Below are 25,018 nucleotides of genomic sequence, written 5' to 3' on the forward strand. Positions count from 1 at the left end.
CCTTCTCTGCCTTTTCTCCCCCGCCCCCATCACTGCTGCTGTTGTGTCAGGTAGTGGCACTGTTGAGTACATTAACCCAGGGCTGAGCACTGCAGCCACACCGAGTGTGCTTATGTGTGTGTGGAAGTGTGTGTGTGCGTGTGTGTGTCTCTGTGTGAGCCTGATCATTACCATTTATTGCCCCCCCGCCCCCCCCACCCCGCTGCCTCCCCGGTACTGCAAGACTCCGGGAGCGAGCGAGAGAAACAGGGGAAGAGAGAGTAAACGGAGCCATCGAGCCCCCAGATCTGCTTAAACAAATCGCAGCCCCTTGCAGGGAGGGAGAGGGAGAGAGGGGGGAACCAGGCGAAAAGACGAAATAAAAGACAGAGAAAGGGAAATCCAGCGGGGAGAAAAAAAAAAAGCAGCCCCTAGACGCCCCCTTTCCGAGACTGTACTCTCAGCAAGGAGGGGTGTGTGTGTGTGTGTGAGCACCGATCCCGTGCCCGTTAGGAAAAGGGGGTGTATTTTCCCCCCGCCTCCCCTTTGCCCTCCCTCGGCGCGGCGCGGCGGGGGGAGCGGGGCGGCCGCAGCCCCGCACCCGCCGGAGCTCCGGCACCAGCACGGGCCCGCTCCGGAGACGAGAGAGAGCCAGAATAAAGGGAACAGCTTCCTCGCCGCCAAAGCAGCCTTTTTTCTCGTCTCGGGGTTTTGCTCTTTCTTTTTCTTTCTTTTCTTTTTTTCTTTTCTTTCTTTCTTTCTTTCTTTTTTTTTTTTTTTTTTTAAACTACTCGCCGGGAAAAGCAAAACCGAAAACGGTTCCCCCCTCGCCCCCTTCAAAAGGCCCCCAAACAACCAACAACAACAAACAGAAAGCAAAAAACGACCCCTCTCCGAAAAGAAAAAAAAAAAAAAAAAAAGGAAAAGACAAGGAAAAGCGAGAGAACCAGAGAGCCAGAGACAAGCAACATCGATTTCAAATCCAGGATTTTATCCAGTGCATTGATTTTTTTTTCTTTTTTTTTTTTTTCTTGCTCTCCCTTTTTTTCTTCTTCTTCTTCTTTCCCCCTTCTCCTTTCTTTCAGCCCCCACTTCTTCTCCTCCTTCCCACCCCCCCTTTTCCTTTTCATTTTATTTTGGATCCTGCTAAAATTAGCCGGGACTGCTCTGGGTGTTGCGTGTTAATTTGATTTACTCTGGGATTCCGTCTTCCAAGACGCCATTTTCCCCCCTTCTTGCTCTCACTCTATCTATCTATCTATCTATCTATCTATCTATCTATCTATCTATCTATCTATCTATCATTTATCTATCGAGCTATCTATCCCTCTGTCTGTCCGTCCATCTCCCTCTCTCCGGGTGCCTTCCCTCCTCCCCCCCTCCCTCCTCCCTCTCCGCTCTGCGTGTGCTGCGCGGCCGTGCGCTCCCCTAATCTGACAGATGAACACCGCCATGGGTTTGCCGCAACACAAGCAAAAGCACCTTTGGGGGCTGTGGCGAGGGATTGAAACCGGGATCTAAAAGAGAAGAGACAAGAAGGGGGGAATCCGAGAGAGGAGGAGGAGGAGAAGGAGGAAGAAAGAAGAAGAGGAAGCTGCTAAGAAGCCCTCGCTGCCGTTTTGGGGATATGGGTTAGTAAAAAAAAAAAAAAAAAAAAAAAAGCAACAAAAATCCTGAGCCATCGAGGAAAGGTCTGTCCTGATGATCCGGTTTGCAGGAGGGTTTTACCCCTCTCTCTTTTCCCTCCACCCCCACCCCCCCCCGTTTTTCCCCTCTGCATGCAAAAGTTAATGTCTCCTTTTTTTTTTTTTTCGTGTTGTGACTTCGCAATGGCGCGGAAAGGGCTTTATTTATTTGAGGGGGGAAGGAATATTTCTCCGCTGTGCAATGCATTCGAGTCCTCTCCCCCTCCGACCCCTTTCCTCCCCATGCTTTGTGGCTGGTGGGGGGTGTATGTGTGTGGTTGGGCGAGGGGGGTGTGTTAAGACCTTGCTGCTGGGAAGGGGTTGCAATTTTTTTAGGAGTTTGTATAACGCGTTTATCCCTCCATATCCCCCCCACCTCCGCCCCGCTTTGCTAGCCTGTAAGTGTTTCCTCGACGGTGCCGGGGGTAGGTGGCAGTTATGTGTGTGCGTGTGGAAAGGAGAGGGGGGGAGCCCCCTCCGCTTCGTAAATTGCAGGTTAAGTGGAGCTAGAGAGCAACATCGTAACCTTATGGGGATTTGTGTGTGTGTGAGTGTGTGTAAGTGTGTGTGTGTGTGCTTGGGGGTCCGCGGCGATGCTTGGCGCTGGGTGCGGGGGGGCGCGGGAAGCGCCGCTGCCCCGCGGAGGCCGCCGCGGCCCCGCGCTTGTTTTGACATTGAAAAGGACACGCAGCCTCGAAAAGCAGATATTTGCAGGAGCAAAGAAGTATGTGTGTGGAGGGGGCGGGGGGTGGAGAAAGGGGGGGGGGCGTAATTAGCAATGCGGGACCCCCCACTCCCCCTGCTCGATGGCGAAGTGAGGCGCCTTAATAATCGTTATTAATAAGCGGGTGATTGCCGCCCCCAAGATCCCGGTGGTCCCTCTCCCCCTCCCCCCGGGTGGAAGTGGAGTTCAGCTTTGGGCGGTTTGAATATCGCCGATATTATCGAGGGGAGGCGGGAGGTGTTTATATTGGGGGGGGGGGAGACAAAACGCAGCCTGTAGCCGCGGGCGGCTATTGTCAACTCCAGCCCTGGCGCAAGGCTCCCTGCCCACCTCTGTGCACACACACTCACACTCTCACACACATGCACACACACGCTCACAGACACTCACACCCCTTCCTCGCCGGGTCTCCCTGACGGGCAGTGGGAAATCAGGTCCCTCCGGCGAGGCGGGGGCCCCCTCCCGCCCTTGTTTCCCGGTGTGTTTGTGTGTGTGAGTGCGTGTGTGTGTGTGTGTGTGCATCACACCGGGTACTGGCGGTCCCCGCGCTGCCTGCCCCTGCCTGTGTATATTTATGTGTCTAAAAAGGCAGTTGAGAGAAGGATTTCCGATTCGTTTCCGCTTCAAATAAACGGCCCTGATAATCTCGGGCCTGATGCCTGATGCTAAAAGGGCACTTCGCCGCCGGGAGCGGCCGCCTGAGGTGGGGGGGACCCTGCCCGACACCCCCCGGCGGGCAAGGTCCCCCTTCCCCGGGCGGGTTTTCAAGGAGAGATGCGGGGGGTTTCCCCGCGGAGGAGGGTGTGCATGGAGAGGCGGCTGGGGAGGGGGGCGGGGGGGTGGGGTGTGCATTGCCAACCCATCCAGGTGCTGGGGGTGATGGCGGTGCCCCCGCCGCGGGGTTGGGGGTGAGGGCAGGCGGCTGCCGTGAGCAAGGCGAGCCGAGTCGGGCACTGGGAGGAGTCCGCCACACACCAATGCGACCGGCGGGGATGGGGGGGAGGTAGGGGGGAGCCGGGCAGGGCTGCTCCCCCCGCAAGCAGAGGTGTTTCATTAGCCGCGGTGGCCGTGCCGGGCCCGGGCCGGGCCGGGGCGGGGGGACCCGCCGGGGTGCCTGGTGTGTCCATCTGTCAAACCGCAAAGGATGTGCGAGGCGAGCAAAGCGCTGAGCCTGCTAGTCCTCTGCTGTCAGGGAAAGTAATTTGATCCTTTTCGTATTGACAGGAGGATTTCATGGGTAAAGGACTGCTGGCAAATCCAATCCCGTGTTGAATATTATGGACCCAAATGGGAATAATTATTGATCCAACAGCCCCTGCAGCCAGGACTAACTTGGTGCAGGCTACGGTAATGATATAATCGGCCATCTAACGTTAGGCAGCGATAGCACGAACCTGAGGAAACAAGTGTCTAAGACCTTTTATCGCAGATGGGAGAAAAAATGTCTATCAGGGAAAATGTGCAAGTGGCTATTTCACCCACACCTTTCTGCACTTCCTCGGCCTTCGCTGGGATTACTCCCCTCAGTCAGCAGCTCTTTCTGCTCAAAGGAGAAACATTTTTCATCTCCATTTGATTTTTAGCTGAAAGGAGAAAAACCTCTCCAAACAATGAAGTTGTACTTTAATCTGTGATCTTAACTCAGAAGGGTTATGTAAAAGCAGGGAAAGAAAAAAAAAAAAAAAAAGGCAGAAACACTCAGTGAATGGAGAATTCTTTTCCATCTCTTATTGGCTTTGGCTTTTTTTTTTTTTTCTAACTTCTCAGACTCAAAGTTTTAATTGAAACCAGAAATCTATTGAGAAGTAACTGAGCCAAGAAAACCTCTGTTTTCTCTGCAACTAGGGATGGGGAATAAATAATTTTTTGCTGATGTTATTTCAAGTTGTCTGAGCTCTTTGGTTCCTGCCAAAAAGCCCAGCATAGATTATTAACACATTATCATTTTAGAAGGATGCACTCTCTGAAATGTAATAAAATGGTGTGTTAGGTTTGTGTAGAGCCATAAACTATGCTAGTTGTTGGCAAACAAAGAAACAGTGGCCACAATTTATTATTAATAATAATAATAACTGAGCTTGAATTTATATTTACTGGGTTTTTCTACTGAGGTTCCTCAGTATCATTTCCAATAATGTACTTTGATTAAGTTGGGAGCTGTTCTTTTCAAATAACTGCTATTGCCATGTGCTTAATCAACTCAAGGAGTTAAATGTGTGAAAAGGTCCAACCATCATTTTTTTGGCTTCAGATGCTGCTTAATCTCCTCTTCTGGTCTGTTTTGACCCATCCTTTGAGCTCCTTTCCCCCAGCACACACATCTCATAGGTGTAAGTGCCAGCTTACCAACAGGACTCTTGTTTTCCATTACAAGATTTGGCTAATCCCAGTTCAGTGACTTTTTTTTTGCCCCTCTCAGTAGGACTCAATTGCTCACACATAATCTTTCCCTTCTGTTTTCTTTCCCCTTTGGACAACACCCTTCAGGACTGAAAAACTCCGGCCTTGTGCTCTGAGTCTTGCAATTACACAGCAGTTTTGACTCTTGACCCAACTAGTAGCAAGAAAGGCTATTGTCTAATGAACCACGTAAAAACAGTTCTGGGCTCCAACAGATTGCTGTGATGTAAATGAAAGCTCTCCCAGTGAATTGATGACTGATTTGTTTAATTGTATGCCTAGGGGGTCTTTCTTGCTCCCCGTTAGCTACCCATCTCTGGACTATCTGTGATCTGTGGGTCTGTGATGATGTTGAATGTGCTCTGTGATCCGTGGCCCACAGGAGGGCCAACTTAACAGGATTTAAGCCATATTCAGAAAATTTGGCATGTCATTTTTGCCTGCCAGAACATATAGGTACACACAGTTTTGAGTGTGTAAGTGCCACAGTTAAGCATACATTTGATTATGAGTCAAGGCCAGCAGACCTGTACATAAAGAAGCCAGGTGGCCAGGTGAAATGCATGGCAAGATCTAGCCTCATTGCTGGGAAGTCTGGGCACTCTTAGTGCAGCATCTATCCAAGGTTTAGAGCTAGTCCAAAGCCTCGCGAAAGTGCGAGAATCTATGAGAGGACTTCAGTGGAGAAGGTTCCCAGTGTTTTATTGTAGAGCTTGTGGCTTCTACTGGAACTGGTTTTGCTGCTATTATAGGTTCTGTTCTTATTACTTTCTATTTTTCCAACCTGTTAAATAAATAAATAAATAAATAAATAAATAAAGTTTACTTTCCCATTATTTTTGTTGAGGAAATAAAATTACTCACCCATTTTGGAAATTGTCATGTTGATTAAAGATGGGCTTTAAAACTCCTCAGCTCCAGGTTTTAGCCTGGGGGGACTGTCAGATCTGAAAATGATTTCCAAACTCTGAAGGTTAGGACTGCTTTGCCTTCTTTGCGTTGTTAACACAGTTGCATCTGAGGTGTACTCAAACCCTTAGAGATGGTTTCTTTCTCCTTCTCCCAATGTGAAGGCTTCACTTGATACAGCTTCAAAAGTTCATTGCATCTTCAGACCTGGTTTTAGAGACCTGCTGGATGCAGGTCCCCAGCAGGCACCTGGATTCTGCATTATCATTTAACTGGTCATAGAGAGAGCAAAGTGGACGGGATAAATAGAGGGGGGTAAAAGAAAAAAAAAAAGGAAGGCAAAATAATTTCTTAGATTGAATAAAAGCAGTCAGAGAATAATGCAGCTTGTTTTTCAGAGCTGAGGAAATGTGTGAAGGAAGTAGGAGGTGGTAATTTCTGTTTATCAGCTCTTGAGAGAGAGCAGAGTTAGGGGCTATTTTGCCCTTTTGGAGTTGGATTTACTTGGCAGCACAGATTGTCCGAACACAATGATGAGCTTTTACTGTAAACTGTGGGGCAGCTGGATATGAAAAACAATTTTCTGACATTATTTTATTTAGGCTTTTGTTGTCTTTTACGAAATTGAAAATTTCGACCTGTTCTCAGGTTAGTAACCTCTCTCTCCAGAAGGCCAAATTGAAACTCTGGACCTCAAACAGCCTGAGTATTGTGAGGATTTGATCCAGGCTTGATTATGATCTTTACAGCTCTAGTTTACTTCCCAGTCCAGCTGGGGATATTTGCGAGGTCTCAGGTCTCTGTATCTCTATGATCTTTGTCCAGCTGCCTGTTCGCCCAACCCCTGTGCTGTTGGCAGTGTGTGGTGATGACCCCGCCGACTTCAGAAGTGGAGGGGAAAGTGATGGGGCTGAAGCACAAGGTGCCAAAACAGGAAGGTGGCCAGAGACATACCCTGGTAATACAGTCCCTGATGTTGCTCACAGATCCCAGGGTCAGGTTTACTCTTGCTTTTGAGTGGCGACAGTGGTGAGGCTCATGTATGTGTGCATCCAGTGCAGGGGTTTTGCAGAGAAAAAGGAGTTATGTAGGCAGTAAGGATGAGCCTGAGTTGTCTTTCCTATGCAGGGCTGGTGAATCTGATGCACTTTTTTTGAAAGCAAGCTCAATGTGTGGAGAAGCCAATTTCCATGCAAAGACAAGGTCAGAAGGTGGTGGTGAGGCTCTGACCCACACTGGTGAATACCAGAGAACAGCGTGGCCCAAGGCTCAGCTCTGCAGTGCATGATATATTGGGATGGAAACGCCTGGTGGAGTGGAGTACTGGAGTGGTAGCTAAAAGCTGTTGTGGGTGTGACTTATTTGGCTTCTCACTGTTTCTGAAGGAGTGAATTGCTGTGAATTTGCTGTGCAGTCCTGGGCAGTTTAAGGCTCTGTGAATGTGGCAGTGATGAGCAGAAAGTTCCCTCCACTGCAGTATGGTATCTCCTGTAATAGCACTTGGGAAAGCTGTTCAGAAGAATGTGCAGAAGGCAAGCATGGGGTAACCCAGGGCTCACTTAAATACCTCAAAATTAGAGATGGGTTAAAGATTGGAAGCCTGAGGTTTTATGTTACTTTGGTACATTTGTAAGCCTTAACCTTTAAAAATGAGAGATATATATGTGTACAATGAATCATTCAGTTTCTGTCCTGGTATTTCAGCAGATGGGAAAGTTGGTTTTAAAATGGAAGGGAGAAAATGATGATACTAAAACCAGAGGTCAAGCTGCAAGGCGTTACAAGCATGTCTTTCCTCCATCTGCATCCATGTATCCTGGATATCCTACTGATGTGATTTTTAAGGCTTGGATACCGGCCCAGCTTCCCTGTGTGTTTCCAGACCTAGCATATTCTGCAGTGAGGCTGTGATCCATGCCTACCTCTCCTTGAGTCTTGCTAGACTTTTGGCTTTGGAGAATGCAGTGGGGTTTCCTCCAAACTTTCTCTGAAATCCTATTAGTTTGCTAGACAAGTAATTCCTTCCTGTAGCTTTTTTTCATTTATTATTATTTTATCATTTATTTATTTATTTATTTATTTATTTATTTAATCATTTATTTATTTATTTATTATTATTATTTTTTCTTTTTCTTTTCTCTAAAGCCTTCCTATGGAGCTCTATAGTGGGGATTCAGTAGAATTCTGTACAAGGGAATAATTCTCTTCTGAATTCCTCAGTTCTTTCTGAGAACGGATCAGAGATGTGAAGCTTAACTGGGAGAGTTTAGTAGGTGTTCAAACAGGATTGTATACAGTAAAGCATTACAGCAGCCATTTGGGCAAAGTGTTATTATACATGCCCATTGTTCCTAAGGTTGCAAAACAGTTTAAAATATTAACCCATATATTCATGTCCTTGTAACTTCCACAAACCTTCACCTAATGGGCATGCTTTCTCTTTGCTTGATAGCAATTTTCTTCCTGAAAGACTGAGTAAATTCTCTCCAGCTGTCAGTCGTTCCTTCTTTTTTCGAATTTATTCAGAAAAAGTGAAGAATAGGAACCACTTTTCCCTTTTAAATTATTCTAACCACATGCTTTTAAAGAGGGCAGCAGTCTAACCTGCTGGACTTTGAGCTGATAAATGTATATAAACATAGGGCTTGTTGAAGGCATCTGTCTTCTTTTGGTGTGTGAGTGGTACAAGAAAAAATGGAGGTCACCATTTCCAAAGCCATGACAATTTAATTGTCATTGTAGGCATCCTAAAGTTGGTTGAGATCTTTCAGTCAGTTGACTTAAACAGAGGTGCGTTGTCCCTGCAAATCCTGCTGGATAAATGTCACAAATGTAATTTGCTATAGGTGTTGGTTTACATTAGGTCTCAGTTCTGTATCATAGGAGGTAGTCACAGGAACATAGGTCCTGCTTTTCCTTCCATTTATCAGAGTTGAAGAGAGATCTGTTCTTAAAATATGCCAACTTTTAAGTGTGGTTTTCAGGCCAGAACATTTTCTTCAGGCTTAGCTTAGTGAAGAGACGTCCCAGGGCCCTTGAGAAAACATCTGAAAAAAATAGTGTGAGCAACAGTAAAATAGCAGTGAGCTGCAATATGGCCATAGGTAGGCAATGGGACCTGATCCAAACCTGCATCCATCTCCAGTATGGATGCCTTAGTTCAGGGGTGTCTTGACCCATCAGAGCCCACAGACCAAACTTTGCGTGGTTGAGACCTAGGTGAAGGACTCAGATTAGGCAACAGAGACCCATATGTCATTAACACAGAGAGAAAGCACCCATGAATGACTTAACCTTGGGATTCCACTGAATTCTGACCCTATTCTGACCTTTAACATCCTCCTGAAGTCAGTGGCATTACAAGGGAATAGCAACCCAAAATAATAGTCCTCCTTAAACAGAGATGTGAGTCGTAACCTCATGCTCCCAAACCTGTTTGGATTGAGTGAGGGAGGGAGTCAAATGTGTGCAAAGCTCCACAGAGTACAGCGAAGTGGTTCAGCTGAAGAGGCTTTTTGGGTGTGCAGGTACTCAGCAGGCTTTTATCTCCTGTCTGACTCAACTTCTCCCAACACTTCTGCAACCGCTTCCTCTTCAGCCTCATTAGAGGTGAAGCTTCTCCTTTCCTTTGCCTATAGCAGCTGTCTGTTACCTTGTCTTTATTCCTGGCCTCAGGTCTTCCCACCAGCATGCTCCAGACTAATGTTTATGCCTCTTAATGCCACTGTCCTGGCACCATGTTCTGCTCTTTGCCCTGTGCTCATCCATTCACACCCGCTTGTGTCCTGTGCTGCTTTTGCCTCCTGCTTTTTTCTTCTGCAATCTATGAGGTTTTAAAGGCACTTCTTTTTATTTTCTTTTGCTGACCCAGACACTTCTCCTCACTCAAAGCCAAAGGACTAACATGTTTTGCAAGGAAAAGCAGTCTCAGTGCCTTCCTCTAAATACCCCAAATTATTGCTCTTCTTCTTGCATGCCCCTTATATGCCCTATTTTCCCACAGTCCCCCATTGATACTGAGGACACTTGGTACGTTGTACAGCACCAAGCAAGTTACCACCAGTTACTTAGCATGGAAATGCACAATGCAAGCCTGCATGGAAAATATCCAACCTTTCTTATTCCTAACCTCATTTGAATAATGTAGAATTGAGTAACATGGGATGTGTTGTTTGTACAGCCCCTGGACTGTGCACAGGATAGATCCTGGACCAAAGCCTTTTTGGTCCTCCTTGTGCCATTGCTTATAGCTCTGAGGAATGGCTGCTGAGCCAAAACCTGGTGCATTCTCTATCAGATGTGTTATTTTATTTTATTTATTTCTTTTTTTTTCCTGAAGGGAGGGAAAGCTGGTGTATTTGGCACTTGTGCAAGCAAAAATGAAATAATGGAGAGAAGCAAAAAAAAAAAAAAGGAGGAAAGATGAGTCCTGTGGCAGCATTCGTGAATAAAAATAAACCTCTCATTAGTGATTTATATAAAGAAATAATTTTCCACATGTCTCAGGGTGCAGAGGAAAATGTTTGATCAGAAGGAGAAGGAGAGATTGTTGCCCTAGCACAACCGCGTTAGAAGGAGACTACTGTGTCTGATGGCAGCTCTCCAAGAGCAGAGCTGATCTAGGAAAGTTTGGTAACACAGATGATGGAACTGTGCAGAGTTTCGCTTTCTGTGGCTGATCTCTGTGCCAATAACCTTTCCCTAAATACCCATAAAACTTTCCACTTGTAGCCTGGAGTGGCTGCCACTACCTCCAGGATGGTGCGCTTGGCAAGAGCTGGCTAGAATGGAGTAAACATTTGAAGTCTTCTACTCATGCATATTGACACTTTTCCCCAAAGGGTTTTATGGCTGTTGTTAATGGAATAAGTTTTATCCTTGTAGTAGCACACATTGCTGCAACCAGTATACTGCTAATGGTATTCTCTTGAATCATCTTAGAAATCACCTTTGATTATGTTTTATTATGATGCTTGGTCTGGGAGTTCAGCAACCTGGTGTTGATCTGACGAATCTCCTTGGTTGGCTCTTTGTGTTATAATGAGCTGGAGCACAGTTGGCATCTCATTCTGTTTTCTAATGTCCTGGAGGCCTATTCTTCACAAGGGCGATGGGTAAAAATAATACACCGACTCCTGATGTCATTGGGATCAAACGCTATTCCTTGATTCAGAAATGTAAATGCATTGAACTGAACCTAGTTCTACAGCAGTCCTGCAGCAGCACTTGTCTCAGAGGGCACAAGTGGGATGAGGTTGCTCCATTAGAGACCAGAAGTCAGCATCAGGAGGTGCTTACAGGTCTGGTGATCATACTCCCTTTCCCAACAGCCAGATACAGCTTGAGGATGTAACCGAGTAGATTTATAAAACCTTGGCACAGTTTTCAGGCAGAAGCTTGTAAAGTCCTTGGGCAACATGATGGGCATCTCTTGTCCTACTACAGATGGGTGCTTTGCTATGCTGGCTGTCGCCACAGCTGCACCTTGCGCAGTGTTGGTTTTATGGGCCTTCTGATTTATGGCCGTGTCAGTTGTTTAATCATTCAGTTGGCCCGCCCTTCAGTGTTGTATGAGTTAGTTATTTACATAGAAAAGGTGACTATCTGATCTAATTATGGAGTCTCAAACCTAATTATGGAGTCAAATATGATTCTGTAATCTCCTCTTAATGCCTCTATGTTGAGAAGACAGATACACATATATGTAATGTGCACACTGACATGCTTCTGTAATTATGGATATGCTTGGGCTTTCATTTATTTTTGCCTCTTTACCTTGGGAGGATGCTTTCAGCCTCGTCTGGCTATGGGAGATCTTTGAGTTACCTTGTCTTTTCCCCTCCAGTGTAATTTTTCCTGGCTCCTTTTCCTGGACTTCGGCATGCAGAGGCAGAGCCATCAGTCAGCATTACTCAGTCATGCTGCTGTGGGTGCAGAGGGGTGGTATCACTTAGAGGCAGGCCAATCCAATAGAATCGAGTGAAGATTACATTCTACTGTTCTGGTAACTACCATTAATCCTTGCTCCTTGTTTTCATGTGGATAGACCACATCTGGGAGAGCTTTCATCCCTTCCCTTCAGAGAAATCCCTTGCATAACCCATGCATAATCAGAGGCAGAGGTGTAAGGACTGGAACAAAAGCAGTGTTAGAGGCAAGGGGACCACATGGAGAGGAAGCACCTTTCTTCTGTGTAAACCCCTGTGCCTTTAACTCACCCAGTCAACGAATCACATACCATAGTTAGTTAGTTATTTCTTATAAAAAATCTGTGGATTATGGGCATTCACATATGGTCATTCTGCTCACAATTGTTCTTCTCATCTGAGGATCTCATACTGTATCTATTGTATACCCACATCTATTTTAGAAATGCCTATATCTGGTGATATCATAGGCAGGAATTTTAGCAACGTATTTAAAATTGTCATGCAGTAGAGAGGCCAATTTGCCCAGTGCTGGACAGAGCAAAAAATACCCCACATCACAGAAGCACAGAATGTCTGGGGCTGGAGGGATGTCTGGAGATTGTCCGGTCGACCACGCTGCTCAGCCCAGGGTTACCTAAGGCAGGATGCTCAGGGCTGTGTCTGGTGAGGATCTTGACATCACCAGGCCATTTCTGATTCTTTATTGAGATGACGTTCATTTGCTTTGCTTGAAGGGAAAGTCCTTCTACCTTGTTTCTGTCCTCATTGACAGAAGCCGGTTGAAAGGGAGAGGTTGTTTCCTATGGGATGTATAGCATGGATGGAAAACCGCTGTCATAATCATTTTTCCAGCTTCTTCCCAGAGCTGGGTTGTTCTTTCAGAGTATCATGATCACAGGAAATATCTAAGGTTGTGGTCCAAAGATGTGATAGTTGAGCTTCAGGGCTCTGAGCATCAGATTCAAAAAGGTACTGGTGCATGATATTGATCCAGTATAAACTCATTCTCCTGGTTCAAATTTGTTTAAAAAAAAAATAAATTTGCTGTGGCTTAATTTTATCCCAGCAGATTTTGTATTCCATCATACTGTGTCACTTGTCTGCACCACACTGGCTTCATGGCTCACATGTGTCACCTATCCTCTGGAACCGCCTTTAAGTTGTCATGAAGAAAGGCTTAACTCCCATCTTGTGTGCTCTGGTGCATTCCATAAAAGTATGATCAGATGCCTGTTCCTGATCTGCATTCAACTTGTGCTGCTGGTGATCTCGCAGTGCATGGACCATGACCACAACCACGCTTGAAATTCCTAGTGCTTTTGTAAAACAATAATGAAGAAATAGGCTGGACTTGTTTTGTTTTGTTTGTTTGGATTTGTTTGTTTGTTTGCTTTGGTTTGGTTCTGGTTTTTGTTTGTTTGGGGTTTTTTTTCGTATTCTTAATGTGAGTTAACTGAGTTCAGTGCAGCTTGCTGCATGCCAGGCTGTTATGTCCCATGATGGGTTCTGAAGTTTCACTGACACTTCTCATAAAAGCAGGTTTCTGACCAAAACTTTCCCTTGGGTGTAATGTGGGTTGTCCATTGGCCTCTACCCCAGAGGCAGCTGCATTTCAGCAGTGGCATATATAATCGAGGAAACAACCTGGGAATTTTTGGAGTGAAAGGTGATAGCTCATCATTAAATATTGCTGTATAGCCTCCAGTGCTTTGTGGTGAATGGTTTTAAAAAGATGGAGTGTAAAGAGGCTACCAGGATTTCTGACATTTTGCAGAGATTAGGGATTTAACTGTATGTCGCATGAGAGAACATGAGATCCAAAGGCAACATGATAGACGTGGGGTTTGAGAAGTTGTGGGCTGCAAGTCACGTTCACTATGACACTCTCGGATTTGTGCCTCAGTTTCCCCTCACTTGAACCTGTTCAACAGAACTTTTTTGGTCTCTATGGGTAAAATTAATGCATTTTCAGTAGCTACAGGTATGGCTGCGATTAGTGTATTAAGGGAATTGGGCAGCATCTCTTAATATTACCCTGAGCTCTCTGCTAGTGTTCAGGCAAATCAGAGCAGTAGCACAAACACTGGGCAGCTGAACTTGGCTTGTTTGCTTTTGTCTAATCAGTGTTTGCTTCTTACTAATGTGGTTGCTTCTGCGCGTAGGGCAAAAGCTGTGCCAAGTATTGTTCCCACTTTCATTTCACGGAGAACACCAAATAGGTGGGTGTCTCCCCCCCGTACCGTGATCTCTCACTTTTGTTTTCCTCCTCAACAAATTTTCACTTTAATTGTATTATAACTCTGGTATCTGAATACTTGAGGAGTTGCCCCACGCTGGAGAAGGAAGCGTATTCAGAGCCCTTACTGGGAGACATCCAGTATGACCCAAAGGAAGGTCTTGTACTCAGGTCTTTGCCTCCAGAATTGTGTTTGAGGTGCCCAGAGGAACCCATAAGAAATGTATGAGAAGCCATAGCAAGGCTGAGCACGAAGGCGTTTGATTATTTCTCAGTACTTATCAGAGGAAGCGTGAATCTCTCTCTAATTAAGAGCTAATGCCAACTTCCGTGAAATTTGTTGTCATTCACCTGTGAATTATCCTCCTCAAATTTAACTTGACTGCAGGAAGTCAGCGGTAACGCTTTCCTCTGGGAGCTTAATTTGGATGGTAAAATGCCTCTGTAGTTGCTTATTGAACATGACTTGATGCTGGTGAGCCTTGGAGTCCTGGAAGGGCAGTTTAGGTGAACACTTAGAAGTACAGACTGCCCCTATCTCTTGGGTGTTTAAAATAGAGCTAGAGGTCTCCTGGAAAATCCACTTCCTTCCTAGATTTTCAGATCTGCATATTGCCAGTTAAGGCAGAAGAGCTGCTGGAGGAAAAATGTTCATTGCTGTCCCTTCAGCGCTTCTGCTTGAAGCTAGCCTGGAGAGGGGAGATGAGGAGTTTTCCAAAAGAGGTTACACATTCAGAAGCCTGAAGTGAGGTTCTCTAATTAGCCAAGGTGCGGGTAGCCTGCCCAAACAAGAAAGACAAGTATAATGTCCCTGCACCCAAGTCATTTAACTATTAACCCTGGAGGAGAGTAAGGAGATACCTAAAACAATGACCCAGTTAATTCTGCTTGGTGTTTGAGTGCAAGGTTATTTGTTGCTACCTGCGGGTCTGGTGATATCATCATCTGCAGGCTGTCAGCAGAACAGGAGGCTGATATTTTTAAGTGGTATTTTAAGGTGGATTTAGTGTGAGCTCACCTGACATGAGTGTAATGCAATTACTTTATTCATCTGTTGCTTTTTTGTACCGACCTGGAGGCATGTGGCCAAGCAGGGTGAGTGTTTTTGGGCATCATGACCCAAAGCTGATGTCTAAGACCTACAACCACTCTTTGGAGAAGAAACCTAGTGTTTTGTTCGCCCTCCATAAAACATTAGGTAATGGTTCTAAACCTGAAAGACCCTTCCCAGCTCAGAACCATAAGTTCGTGCCAGGACCCATTCGACACAAGGTCCCAAGGGAGCTGGTCCATTACGACAGTGGCTGTGGTCCCTTCCCTGCACCCTTGGTGGCTGTGGGCTCATCCTGCTGCCCTGCCCACAGAGCTAGATGCTGTCTGCCAGAAGCCTTCTTTTTTTTTACCAGCAGTGAGAGAGGTTAAAAGCCTGTGGGTGGAGGCCAGCACAGAGTGCCCATTGTACATGCGTGCATACCAGAGCAGTAACTCCCTGGAATGCTGCACCACCGAGCTTTTACCACCTTATGTTTGTGTTGCAGCCGAGGAGTGTGTGTACATTGTGTCCCTCTCCAAGGAGATTAACAATACGAAATGACAGATAAACAGGACGGCATTTTATTTTATTTTATTTTATTTTATTTTATTTTATTTTATTTTATTTTATTTTATTTTATTAGACTGGTTGGAAGAGGAAGGTAACCCTGACTCCGATCACCTCCATAGGGGCATAGGGGAGGCGAGGTGCAAGGTCAGTCAATTAGGTGGAGCAGCCTCTTGTAACTGGGTGGCTTTAATGTACTGATTGTGTTAGTAATTAGTGACTACCACACAGTAAACACTTGGGCTCAAAACTATGCAAGGGCATTAACTAACCCCCCCTTACGATGGGTTTGAATGAGGTAAGCTTTATCCTTGTTTCACAGGTGGTGAAATGGAGAGACTTGCTGACCACAGGGTGAGTCAAGGCAGGTGTGCAGGAGACCTTGAGTCTGTTAGTTCTTCAAGATCACCTTAAATGAGACCAGTGGCAGCAGCTCTGGGAAATGAATCTCCTCCCTATTGCCCAAAGATGTGCAACTTAAGCATAAGTGTTTTTATGGTGTACTTCTATCTCCTGTAAACTACAAAACCCACTTCTAAGGCCAGTTGGCAGTTCAGGCTCTATGACAGTTTGTTTTTTGTTTTGTTTTGGTTTGTTTATTTGTTGTTGTTGTTTTGTCTTGTTTTGTTTTGTTTCTTGGGCTATCAGCTTGTGCTATTTATGGGAACTTTATTTGAATTTGTGTCTGCTTGGACCTGGATGGAGGTCACCCAGCGATGTCATGGAGCTCTAGAGTGCTTAAGACTTTCCATTAGCAGCCATATGTGCCAGGGTCAGACAAGTGACCCATGGCCGTAGTCCAAGGGAAATATGGATATATAACTAATATAAGGTGCTTGTTGTTACTTCTTTTTGAATTTTAAGCTCATGAGAGGTATTTTTAAAAAGCAGAAAGAAGCCAGTGGGACAAGGGCATGTGATTTTTCTTGATGAGCTGTGCTTTAAAGTAGAATAGTCTACACTGACAATGTTGTTATGATTTGGTGATAGGTAGCAAGATCATTTTTTGTTTCCCCTTTACGGTTTATTGCTACCAAGAATGGCCTGGGAAATCCCTGGCTGTGCTCAGATCTCACTTGCAGTTGGTGGAGGGGTGGGGTTTGGCAGTGGAGCAGAGATAATCTCGCAGGGAGCTATTGCTGAAGGAGTAGTTCTGCACTCCCAGCACCTACTCCTGGCACTGCCTTTTTCTTTCCTTCTCTGCATGACAGAAGTGATGCTCCTCTGATCTACTGGTGAGCCGTTTCTGCTAAAGTAGCAAAAAACATCTTTGTTTCTCTGTGAGATATTCTTCTGGTAGTTTTGTAGCCTAAACTGGCTTACCATGATGGGTGGGGTAAAGGGGTGTCTCTGTGGGGGATTTTAGGGAAGGCGTATGAAAGCACCTTGACACGTGCAAGAGCACCTTAGGTGTATTTCTTTTTTTTCTTTTAACCAAATGCTTGGAATTTGGTTTAATCTTTCTGTATCATTGAGTGATATACCTTTTGCCTCAATTGAATATTCACAGCTTATCCCACTGACTCTGACCAAGATTTTCTAAGGTACCAAATACAAGTACTTCCATCTCGAAGGGTCTAACCTATGGTGTTTTTAATTATGCCCACATTTGAAAGGGTGAGAGCACAGTTGTTGCTTCAGTTAATCCAAATCTTTGCCACAGAGCAGACCTGGTACCCAAGGGCATGAGGCACTCTGGAAAACATTGAGTTTAGGTTTTCTCAATCACTCTCAATACTGAGGTCCCTGACCTGCCCTTGCAAAAGACCCAAGTGGATCATTTGGCACTTCCAGCATCCCACGGAGCATCTTGGGCTTTAGGTAGTGTGTGCTTGGCCCAGCACATACTGAATAACTCATCCAAAGCAGGGTCAGACAGCTGGCAGCCAAGGGCATCTCTTTCTTGCTTGGGAATTGGGGAAATAAGGAGTTTGAAGATTCTATCTGATTCACAGGGCAACACCATTTCTTCTGTGCTCTGATCACTGCGTTACTGTTTAACCTGAGGCAAGTGTCTGCCTTAAATCCTTGTGACCACAAGCACATTGAAATAATGAAGATTTTCATGGGTGTGGAGAGCTGGTTACCCCCTCATCTATTTCCCAGAGTTGAAAACATTTGCATTTATACACCATTTATACACGTTTGTTTGTTTGTTTTTTAATATCCATTTTCATCAACTTAGCAACACACATGGCTATAGTTCCTCACTTACCTATACCAGATCCAGCCCTCAGAAACACTGGTCATCCTCAGTTCTCATTTTGCTTCAAGGAAAGCCTTTGAGATGCTGCAGGGGAAGCCCAAGAGTGACCCAAGTCAGTCATCTCCACACTCATGTTCTGTATGTATACGTGTGCTAACTTCCTTTTTTTCTTCTTCTTTCTTTTGACAGTGGCAGATTTGGTCTCTTCTGAGCTCTTTCCAGCCTCTGGGCGATCAGGACGTTGAACTCAGCAGACAGTTACCATTCGTTCCCCAGGATTGTACTTGCCCTTGCTATCCTCATCCCATCCTGTGCCCCTCTTCCCTCTGATAAAACTCCAGGGTGTTGCAGTCTTGCTATGGAGCCCAGGGAGACTTTGGGCAGCTCCCGGCAAAGGGGGGGAGAGTCAGACTTTCTGCCAGCCGTCGTCACCTCTGTGAAGCCTCTGCCTACCTCAGGCTGCACAGGGGAGACGATGCTGCCAGCGACGGGCTCGGGAAAAGGGATCCCGGTGAGCGGCGAGAGGCTGGAGCCCGAGGAAGAGGACGAGCTGGGTTCTGGGAGAGATGTGGATTCCACTTCCAATGCAGACAGTGAGAAATGGGTGGCAGGAGACGGCCTGGAGGAGCAGGAGTTTTCCATCAAGGAGGCTAACTTCACGGAGGGGAGTTTAAAACTAAAGATCCAGACCACCAAGAGAGCCAAGAAGCCCCCAAAGAACTTGGAGAACTATATTTGCCCTCCTGAGATCAAAATCACCATCAAGCAGCCTGGGGAGCAGAAGCTTTCCAGAGCTGGGAAAAACAGCAAAACAGCTAAAGAGGAGGATAGATCACACTCCAAAAAGAAGGTAAGTCCTATTTTTTCCTGTATTTCCCCTTTCTCTTGAAAACAGAGGGAGAGGGTAGGATTAAACCTGCTCAAACTGTTCGTGCCTGTGGGAGAACCTTGGCAAGGTTTGCAAAGCCCAGCTTGGATGCAGAGGAGGTAATACAGACCACGTATCATCCTGTGTATGCTGCAGGGATGATCTTGAACTATCCTTCAGAGGAACCAATTCAGAAGGGATCAAAAGTTCAGCCAGGCCTCTTCTATTTTTGTGTGTAATTGAGATTTAAGATTAATCATTACATGAGTGATAAATGAAGGAGCCCACTTCTAAACTGCTTTGTGTCTGAGTGCTAATGCTCGAGTCTTTTCACATTTAAAGCTTTCAACTACATTTTAAAAATAAAGGTATGTGCACAGTGAACAATTGAAACCATTTCTGTATACTGTGTGAAGGGCTTCATTATTCTTGATTACAGCATTGTGCTAGCAACACTATAGTTATGCTTCAGAAAATACTTCCATTATAAGTCTCATTTTCTTCCAGATATGTATCATTTTCTTGAAATATCCTTCTGGAGAAAAAATTTTGGTACTTTTAAGTTTGGGTAAAAATTGATTTTTTTTTTTATTATTTTTTTTTTAATGTAGTTCAGGAAAGGGAGGGGGAAAGAAAGAAAATCCTTTCTTTGTAGGAGCTGTTTTCAGGAGCACACTATTGTTTTGCTGTTGGCTTGATTTTTCAGTGATGTGCCCTACACTTATTCTTTAAAACAAATTTACTTGAAGTGTTTTAAGCAGCACTGGTTGGGGGAGGGACACCTAGTGACTGCTCATGTTATTTTGGGTATAATGTTGGTTTCTGTCATAAATGTCAGACAAAGGAGCTTTGGTCAGCTTGAGGCTTTATCACAATACAAATACCTCACCTCTGCCTCCTTAGAAACACTCAGGCATCATGATGAGTTCAGCCAGCAACCCAGATTTACTGATAGACTCATGAGTATCTCCAAAACCTGGACAAATTCATCTGGGATGTAGGTGTCCACTGATGAGAGCTCGGGTGGAAGACTTCGCTTTGCTGTTCATGCAGCTTGGATCCATCGCTTTGTGGAAGGTCCCAACTTCTCCCTCAACTTGTACATGTGATGGATGTTCAAATGGCTACTTCAGTCCCTGAAGAGGCTAGCTGCCAATGGCTGTCTCTGGAGACAGTCTCCTTGGCAGACTGACTCAGACCAAAAATCTGGTAACTCTAAATTGCTTTTTGAACATCAACATTTTCCAATGACTCAAGGCAGAGCCCAGGGAGATTAACATGGCTCACTCTGAGAGTACTTGTCTTAGAAGCTGACCTTGAAGAAAAAACCCCAAATCAAGGGGATTTTTCCTCAGAATCCTGTCAAAAGCCATACTCCATGTGCATGAAAAAAATTGTCCTTTTTCAGCAGAGCAGAGCTTTGGCCCTGTAATACAGTGTGAAGAGGTTTTTCTACCTGTTGGGAAGGATGGATTGTCTTCTTAGCACTGAGCAATGTCTTATTTCCACTCCTCATCTCCCCTGAATAATTGCAGAGGTCTGAGGGGAACTAGCGGTTGTGTGAGACCGTGCTCAGTTACAGCAAAGGCATCACAACCAATGCCTCCGTGGCCGTGCGGAGAGAAAAAGGACTTGCAAACCACCGCCTACTGTGTATGGACCGTGGAGAATATGACTGCTTGGAAATCAGAACTTTCATTTCAATTTATCACCCAGTCACATGGGTACAGAAGTTATGCTCATTCCTCCATCTGGACATCCAGAAAGGTTAAATAATTAAAGATAACTATAAAGAAACTATGTGCAAAAATAAAAACCAACCCCAATGAAGAACCAAAAGCACCTTGTAGTGTGGTTATGCTCAGGGAGAGACTTTGATTGCAGAAGGACAAAGAGTCTGAAAAAAAAACCAAACAGATCATGGCCCAAATGTGGCTGCGTCCAGCTTGCACCTGTGCTGTGAGGTCTGAGCCGGCTGATGCTGTGTTCATACCCTGTGCACAGGCTGGAAGCGCTTTGTGACAGCACTGGCCTAATCTGGCCATTAAAACAAAACAAAAACCCCAGCAGGTGGATGCTCTGAGCAGATGGGGAGAGGGTTGCCGCACCAGCGCATCCATTAGCATAACACCCAACGGCTGTCATGCAGCAGCTGCTGAGCTGGGGCCACGGCACAGGAGTCCCCAGCAGGGATCTGGAAGACCCCAGCCCTGTGCTCTCAAGGGGGTTCATGCCTAGAGACCTGCAGCCTGCATCGCTGTGATGGGAGGCAACCTGCATCCCTGCAGCCAAAGGGGTTTTTGCACACAACTGCTTCTTAGCTTGTGGGTTGCAGGAACATACAGTATCAAGGGGTGATGAAAGGCACTGCAGGAGAGGGAGGCTGGAAATCAGTAGGAGAAGGGTTCCCGTGTTGGCAACACAATTGTTTTCAAGGCTGCTGTGTGTGTCTTATGGAGATTTTTTGAGAAAGAGCAAGTTGAAAGTGGAATGGAGCTGAAGACATCTGATCCAGCTGTGAGTTTCCCTGTGAGAGAGGAGCATGCAGGTACCTTCTGCAGGCACTTGCAGAACCACTGAGAGCTGCAGTAGTGGTTAAAAGGAAAAAGTTATTGTCACGTATAAATGATTCTGGCTGTTGTGATATTTCAGAGTTAGTCTGTTTGATTGTCTGTTGCTTTAATCAGCACAAATTCCAGAAAAGCAGCTACTGGTAGCAGCAGCAGTGAACAACATATTTAAACCAGTGAGGCAGACTTTCAGCTGGCATCACTCCACTGTCCCCCACGGATTTTTGCCAGGAGAGTTTGGCCCAATGTACCCATTTCCCTTGCACATGGGAGCAGCAACATTCTTTGAGTTTACCATCTTGCTTATGGCTGCAGGGCCTATATAAGGGCCCCATAGACCCATATGTAATGATGGAGATCTGAGCACAACCTGAGCTGCAAGTGTTGTGTTTGCATCTCCAGTGGGTTGGGTGCGTTGTCCTGCACCTCATGGAGTAGCACCTCAATTTATCTTTCCCCTCTGAGGAGGAGCAAACTCCATCAGGACTTGAAAAATCACTTAAGTTTGTTGCATAATAATTTCAGCCACATCTCCAGTACTCCCTAGTGCTTTGAAATACCACTTCAGCATTCTTGCAGGAGTTTCAATACACACAGCACAGAGGGCAAGTAATGAAAACATGGAAGCAATTTAAGTAACAGCATGTGGGTACACAAAGGACTGGTAATGCCAGCAATGTAAAAAGGGGCTGTGAACTGGGGATATAGCATTTATTCAGTGGCCACTTAGGGAGGAAGAAGATATGCCTGTTCCTAAGCTTTCCACTGCTCTGCTAATTAGGCAGTAGGGGCTAGTGCCTGATTTCTAAAGCTGTGGTCCAGGGAGCAGCAATGATTAGGAGGGGGATCTGCGCAGAGCCACGCCGCTCATGTGCTGAGACCTGTCTTTTTTACTTTCAATTCCAGCTGCTACACTATATTAAAAGATGTAAACATACATTAAATACTTTCCTCATGTTGCTTTTCTGTATGAGCAATCACCCTGGGGATGTTATGTGATCATGAATGGGAGGGGAGGGAATCCAGAAGAGGATCTTGCTGGGTGTGGTTGCTGATGCCCGGGAGCAGGAAGGGAGGCAGGGGGTGAGAGCATCAGAGTTGGGAACCTCTGCTCTGCCAGCTTGAATGCTTGGCTGCAACCCAACATATATATATACATTTTTTTAAGTTATGTCCATGCCAAGTTTCATATCAGCTTCCCCTTCTTGAAAATAAGAGTGAAGGTAGTTTCCTAACCCCTTTTCTGGGACTACTCAGAAGGTGGATCACAAATTGGGATGTCTGTGTGGCAACTGGAAAGTGTACAAATGCTCTGTGTGCGTTTGCTCTTATTTCAGCCCTTTGGCCTCTGGGGTTGGAGTGAGCTAAACCCTTGCCACTTCTAAACCCACAGATGACTCCATTTTATTTAGTTTGATTGGAGAGGGAGGGAAGAAGAAATTCAGGAGCCCACAGGATGTCCTGCCAGCCCTGCAGCTGCTGCTCTCCCACCTGCAGCAAGATTGCTCAAGTCCAGCAGCCTCAGTGTCACTAAAGGTGTCTTTTCCCTTGGATAAGGAAATACTCTGTCAGTGTGGAAGGGTACTGAAAGCGTGGCACCAAATGCAGCAAAGCAATCCATCAGCATTCCTTGCCTGTCATGTAGTATTTAACAAGCCCCAGATGAGCAGTATTTCCCTGGTTTTGTTTTATTACCTTTCTACCCACCCCATTCATTTGTTGTCCTCTCTATTTCCTTGTATCTGCAAACACCTCATTCCCCTCCATTCTTTCTTTAAGCATAGCCTGACAAAGTTTCTTTGGAGCTTCCACCATACACATACTGTCCTGCTTTGGGGGACGTAAACTCATTTTTTTTGTAATTATTATTGCACTGTGTTTCTTTGAGAGCTTAGAATGAGTGAATGCATTCTATTGCTGAGAGATAAGTGGCAGCAAGTCAACTGGAAGTGAAGCTTCCTTGTGTGCAGTCAGAGGAAACTCTATCCTTGGATTTTTTTACAACATTTTTTTTTTCCCTTTGAGTTCCTGTAGGTATTTGCTATTTCTCTGCAGGAAGTGGTTCTAGCACTTTTCCCCTTGAAATTTAATTAATTGTATTCCTTTCCTCTACCCCACTCAGGCAGCTTTCTCCTGCAATTCGCCTTTCCTTGAGGACGCATGGGCATGCGTTTCCCCTTGCACTTCTCCTTCTTCCAAATAATGGATGTTTCCCCCCCTCTCCTTCCCCTTTCTTTGCATCGCTGACTGCACATCGCACTTTCCCTCCAGGTTCTCATGTGCATCCACAGCTCTTGTCGGATTATCCTTGTGCTGGACTTCTCTCCCTGGTGATTTGTGTGCATGGTCATCCAATTGCTCATAGTGCATGCTTATTCTTCTTTGCTAAGGGCATCCCCGTGTGAGATGTCCTCTGAGTCAGCTCTTCCTATTGCAATCCCAAACGTGGCTCAGGGAGTTGAAGTAAGCGCTTGCTCCCTGTGCTGTGTTTTAACAAGGAGGAGGAGGCACTTGCGCACTTGTGGTGGTACCCGCATGAAGTGATAGGCTTTGATTTTTTTTTCTTTTTCCTTTTTTTTTCCCCCTAAAGAATGGAGTCCCTTCAAACTGGCCAGTGCTGGTTTGGTCCCCGCTCTTGCTTAACAAAGCCTTGAAGCTGCTCTAAGTGATGCTGGTGGCAGGTTCCTGAGCCGCACACCAGGAGTGTAGACCTCAGCCTATGCCCAGGTTATGGGGTAGCAGCAGAGGCACAGAAATGCCAGCACAGTGAGAAGTCTTCTTCTAATCGTGTGTAAGGTGAAACTGGCTTTTCAGCAGCTGGATGACCAACTCATAGCTACTCTAACAAGCACAACACTGCTGGCATTTTTACAGTCTTTCTACACAAACATATGGGTGCAAAGCTACACAAATTTGGCTCTTTGCTATTCATCCCAGGTTTCTTTTTGGCTCGCTTTTCTTTCTGCCACATTGTTGAGGGTATAGATGAAACAGCTGCAGGTCAGTGTCCTCTCACCACAGCTACCTCGGGCTCCCCCTAAAATAATAGCAGGAATTAATTTCTTTGGAAAAACTTCAGAGCTTACGAAACCTGTTTCACTACAAGCTGAGAATCACCCAGGCCCGTATTCATCTCGGTCCTTGGAAGCACCTGCGGTGAAAAGACTGGGAGCTGAGTCTTCTTGGGCCCCCAGTAGTCACCTGGAGGAGGCTGCTCCCTCCTAAAAGTTGTTCAACCCTTCCCATGGAGAGCAGGGGGGGCTGGATCTCAGCTCTTACCCTTCTTTTTCCTTCTTTCTCCTTCTTTTTCCTTCTTCTTTCTCCTTCTCCTCCTTCTTCTCCTTCTTCAAAGCCTGCTGGAGCATTGTCCACCTTGCATGGTGTCATAGATATCTTGTGACAGGAATAAGGCAGGGTTTTTTCTCCAGCTCAGAGTTCTATCTGAGCCAGCAGATCCCCATCCCTCAATGCCTGTCTGCTCCCAAGGAATTGTAGCTTTTCTTCTTGCATGTGGTCAAGTATTTCTTAAAGAAGCAAATGTCTGGCAGCGAAAGGATGCTCTGGGGAAATCTAAGCAGGTTTTACTGCCTAACTTGTTGTGCCGAAGGAGGAAGACAATGTATTTGATCAGCTGCCATATGACCAGGGCTTGTGGAGGCCATCTGTGTTGAGGACAGGTTTTGTTTTGCAGCAGTCCCTCCCATAGCTGAGTTTCGATGGCTCTCTGTGACATTTCCTTGTTTGTTTGTGCTGCACTTCTCTTTTCAAACTGTGACAAAATATCCCCAGCGCTGGTTTTTGGGTTGAGGACATGCTGCAGAGCTTTAGTGGGGAAGCAACTGGGATCAGTGCAGGGAAGATAGGGGTCTGGTTGAAGGACCCACAGTCCTCACCCCTGTGAAGGTGATAGA

General features: G+C 45.7%; 1 protein-coding gene across 3 annotated transcripts in view; it reads left to right on the forward strand.

Moving 5' to 3' along the window:
- The first annotated feature begins 593 nt into the window (after positions 1–593).
- The window catches only part of SETBP1 (SET binding protein 1), a 262,069-nt gene continuing 237,644 nt past the window's right edge, over positions 594–25,018 (forward strand). For 2 of the 3 annotated variants that reach the window (XM_082074622.1, XM_082074623.1), the window contains exons 1-2: positions 594–1,610; positions 17,859–18,519. In XM_082074622.1, the coding sequence (XP_081930748.1) occupies positions 18,028–18,519 (492 nt within the window). In that variant the 5' untranslated portion in view covers positions 594–1,610; positions 17,859–18,027. The remainder of the gene's footprint in view (positions 1,611–17,858; positions 18,520–25,018) is intronic. The other variant, XM_082074624.1, reaches the window with a different exon arrangement.

The sequence above is a fragment of the Streptopelia decaocto genome (genome assembly GCF_964273445.1).
Source record: "Streptopelia decaocto genome assembly, chromosome: Z".
NCBI lineage: Eukaryota > Metazoa > Chordata > Aves > Columbiformes > Columbidae > Streptopelia > Streptopelia decaocto.